Source organism: Ranitomeya variabilis, chromosome 3, assembly GCF_051348905.1.
Source record: "Ranitomeya variabilis isolate aRanVar5 chromosome 3, aRanVar5.hap1, whole genome shotgun sequence".
Taxonomy (NCBI): Eukaryota; Metazoa; Chordata; class Amphibia; order Anura; family Dendrobatidae; genus Ranitomeya; species Ranitomeya variabilis.
The window spans coordinates 765,385,987-765,389,340 of NC_135234.1; the positions used below are offsets into that span (position 1 = coordinate 765,385,987).

The 3,354-nt window shown below is 48.1% G+C and overlaps 1 protein-coding gene across 1 annotated transcript; it reads left to right on the forward strand.

Moving 5' to 3' along the window:
* Positions 1–235: 235 nt before the first annotated feature.
* On the forward strand, positions 236–3,082 carry LOC143817379 (heat shock 70 kDa protein-like). The gene has a single exon (XM_077298758.1). The coding sequence runs from the start codon at positions 487–489 to the stop codon at positions 2,428–2,430; it is 1,944 nt and encodes a 647-aa protein (XP_077154873.1). The 5' UTR covers positions 236–486; the 3' UTR covers positions 2,431–3,082.
* The last annotated feature ends 272 nt before the right edge of the window (positions 3,083–3,354 follow it).

Sequence of the window (3,354 nt, forward strand, 5' to 3'; positions counted from 1 at the left end):
TCTGGAACAGCCGAGAAGCTGCTGGAATCACCGAGAAAGTTGAAACGTCAGCCAATAGCAGCTGCTGGAAGCGTCCTGCCCAGTGACGTCATATCACAGTAAAATCTAATTGGTCAGAAGGTTTATGCTCTGGAATCAGCTGGAAGAGTCTCGAGCGATGACATCACCAGAGCTGCGCTGTGATTGGCTGCCTGCAGGGGAAGATTCGTGAATGTTCAGGACTGTTTCTATGGGCACGGAGCTGCGTGTGGAATGGAGAGTGCTGATTGGTTGTTACCTCAGAGACTGGAATGCGGCTTACAGTATAAATACACATGACGGCAGCACGTCAGGCAGAACTGAGGTACAGACTGAGAGCCTGACACAGAGGCAGGAAGAAGAGCGACTGCAGCACCAGACACCGCAGCAGAGAAAAGCGCAGAAGCCCCACACCAGACACAGCAGGAGAAGCTATTCAGAACTTCTACCTCGCACACCTCTGCCATAATGTCTGCCACAGGAGCTGCAGTCGGCATTGACCTGGGCACCACCTATTCCTGCGTTGGCGTCTTTCAACATGGCAAAGTGGAGATCATCGCCAACGACCAGGGAAACCGCACCACCCCAAGTTATGTGGCCTTCACCGACACCGAGAGACTGATTGGCGATGCAGCCAAGAACCAGGTGGCCATGAACCCACAGAACACCGTCTTCGATGCCAAGAGGCTGATCGGCCGAAAGTTTGACGACTCGGTGGTGCAGTCTGACATGAAGCACTGGCCATTCAGGGTGCTGAGTGATGGAGGAAAACCTAAAGTGACTGTGGGCTACAAAGGGGTACAGAAGACTTTTTCTCCTGAGGAAATCTCCTCCATGGTTTTGCTGAAGATGAAGGAGACGGCGGAGGCTTATCTGGGCCATCCAGTGAGAGATGCTGTTATTACCGTCCCGGCCTATTTCAATGATTCCCAAAGACAAGCCACCAAGGACGCGGGAGTCATCGCTGGTTTAAATGTGCTGAGAATCATCAATGAGCCCACAGCAGCCGCCATCGCTTACGGTTTGGACAAGGGCAGCCATGGAGAACGTAACGTCCTGATCTTTGACTTAGGAGGGGGCACCTTCGATGTTTCCATTCTCACCATTGATGATGGTGTGTTTGAGGTCAAGGCCACAGCTGGTGACACCCATCTGGGAGGAGAGGACTTTGATAACCGTATGGTCGATCACTTTGTGGAGGAATTCAAACGCAAGCACAAGAAGGACATCAGCCAGAATAAGAGAGCATTGAGAAGACTCAGGACAACCTGCGAGAGAGCCAAGAGAACCCTGTCCTCCAGCAGCCAGGCCAGCATCGAGATTGACTCTCTATATGAGGGCATTGACTTCTATACATCCATCACCAGAGCTCGCTTTGAGGAGCTGTGTTCAGACCTCTTTAGAGGTACCCTGGATCCTGTAGAAAAGGCCCTCAGAGATGCTAAAATGGACAAATCTCAAATTCATGATATAGTCTTAGTTGGAGGATCAACACGCATCCCAAAAGTGCAGAAGCTACTTCAAGACTACTTTAATGGGAAAGAGCTGAACAAGAGCATCAACCCTGATGAGGCTGTGGCCTACGGAGCTGCTGTTCAAGCTGCCATATTAACTGGTGATAAGTCTGAGAAGGTCCAAGATCTCCTTCTTCTGGATGTAGCACCACTATCCCTAGGCCTTGAAACAGCCGGAGGAGTAATGACTGTTCTGATCAAACGAAACACAACCATCCCAACTAAGCAGACACAAACCTTCACCACTTATTCTGACAACCAGCCAGGAGTCCTCATCCAGGTGTTTGAGGGTGAGAGAGCGATGACCAAGGACAACAATCTTCTTGGCAAGTTTGAACTCAGTGGGATTCCTCCAGCCCCACGTGGAGTGCCACAAATTGAAGTGACTTTTGACATAGATGCTAATGGTATTCTCAATGTGTCTGCCATGGACAAAAGCTCTGGCAAACAGAACAAAATCACAATCACCAATGACAAGGGCAGACTGAGCAGAGAGGAGATTGAGAAGATGGTGGAAGAGGCTGAGAGGTATAAGGCGGATGATGACACTCAAAGAAAGAGGATTGCGGCTAAGAACTCCCTGGAAGCTTATGTCTTCAGTATGAAGAGTGCAGTGGAGGACGACAATGTGAAGGATAAGATAAGTCCTGTAGATAAAAAGAGCATCGTGGAGAAGTGTAATGAGTCCCTATCATGGCTGGACAAGAACCAGTTGGCTGAGAAAGAGGAGTATGCCCATCAGCAGAAGGAGCTGGAGAAGGTGTGCAATCCCATCATCACCAAACTGTACCAAGGAGCCACCACAAGTGGGATGCCAGGAGGAACGCCTGGCGCCAGCTGCGGTGCTCAAGCAAGACAGGGCAGCAAAACAGGACCCGTTATTGAAGAAGTGGATTAAAAGTATTGGTTACAAAAAAAACTGAACTTATAAATGGAATGTTGCACTAATCCATCTGTAGTTTATTTAAGTGGGAGGCAATTTTCTTAAATGTGTACAGTAAATGTATTTTTCTATGTGACTGAATAGTTATTTATTAAATTCACTTTATATTATATTTCTTTGCCAAAATAAATTATCTTTTGAATTAAATTTGTTTTTCATTGTGTTTTTTTTTGTGTGTAATTTTCATAGTTTGTAATAATAATTAAAGGGGTTGTCCAGTCAACACCAACTTGGCGGTTTCAGGCCCGGGACAAGAGGCTATGTATGATTCACACATACCCCCGGACAGTGGGTGCAGCCTCGCTCTCCACACACTTGTATGGAGCGAGGTTGCACCCTCTAGTCAGACGCCCATTGGCCGGCCACATCTCTAGCCGGGGCACAGCCTCAGCTACATACAAGTGTATGGAGAGAGGCCACGCCTACTGGCCGGGGATCTGTATAACTCATACAGCGCACAGACCTCAGATCCTGGGTCTGAAATCGGTGAATCCCCGCAGGGCATAGTGCGTGCACTGGGGGGATTTATAAGTCAGCAGTCACACAGAGTGACTGCAGACTTATCGGTTTTGACCAGACAACCCCTATAAGCCTGCTGTGTTTATAAACATAAGTCTGGGCAGCATAGTGACTTAGTGGTTAGCACTGCAGCCTTGCAGCGCTGGAGTCCTGGGTTCAAATCCCACCAAGGACGACATCTGCAAAGAGTTTGTATGTTCTCTCCGTGTTTGCGTGTGTTTTCTCCGGGCACTCCGGTTTCCTCCCAAAGACATACTGATAGGGAATTTAGATTGTGAGCCATTGGGGACAGCGATGATAATGTCTGTAAAGCTTTATAAAAAATAAAATATGTAACAAAAAATGCATACCTACCATACA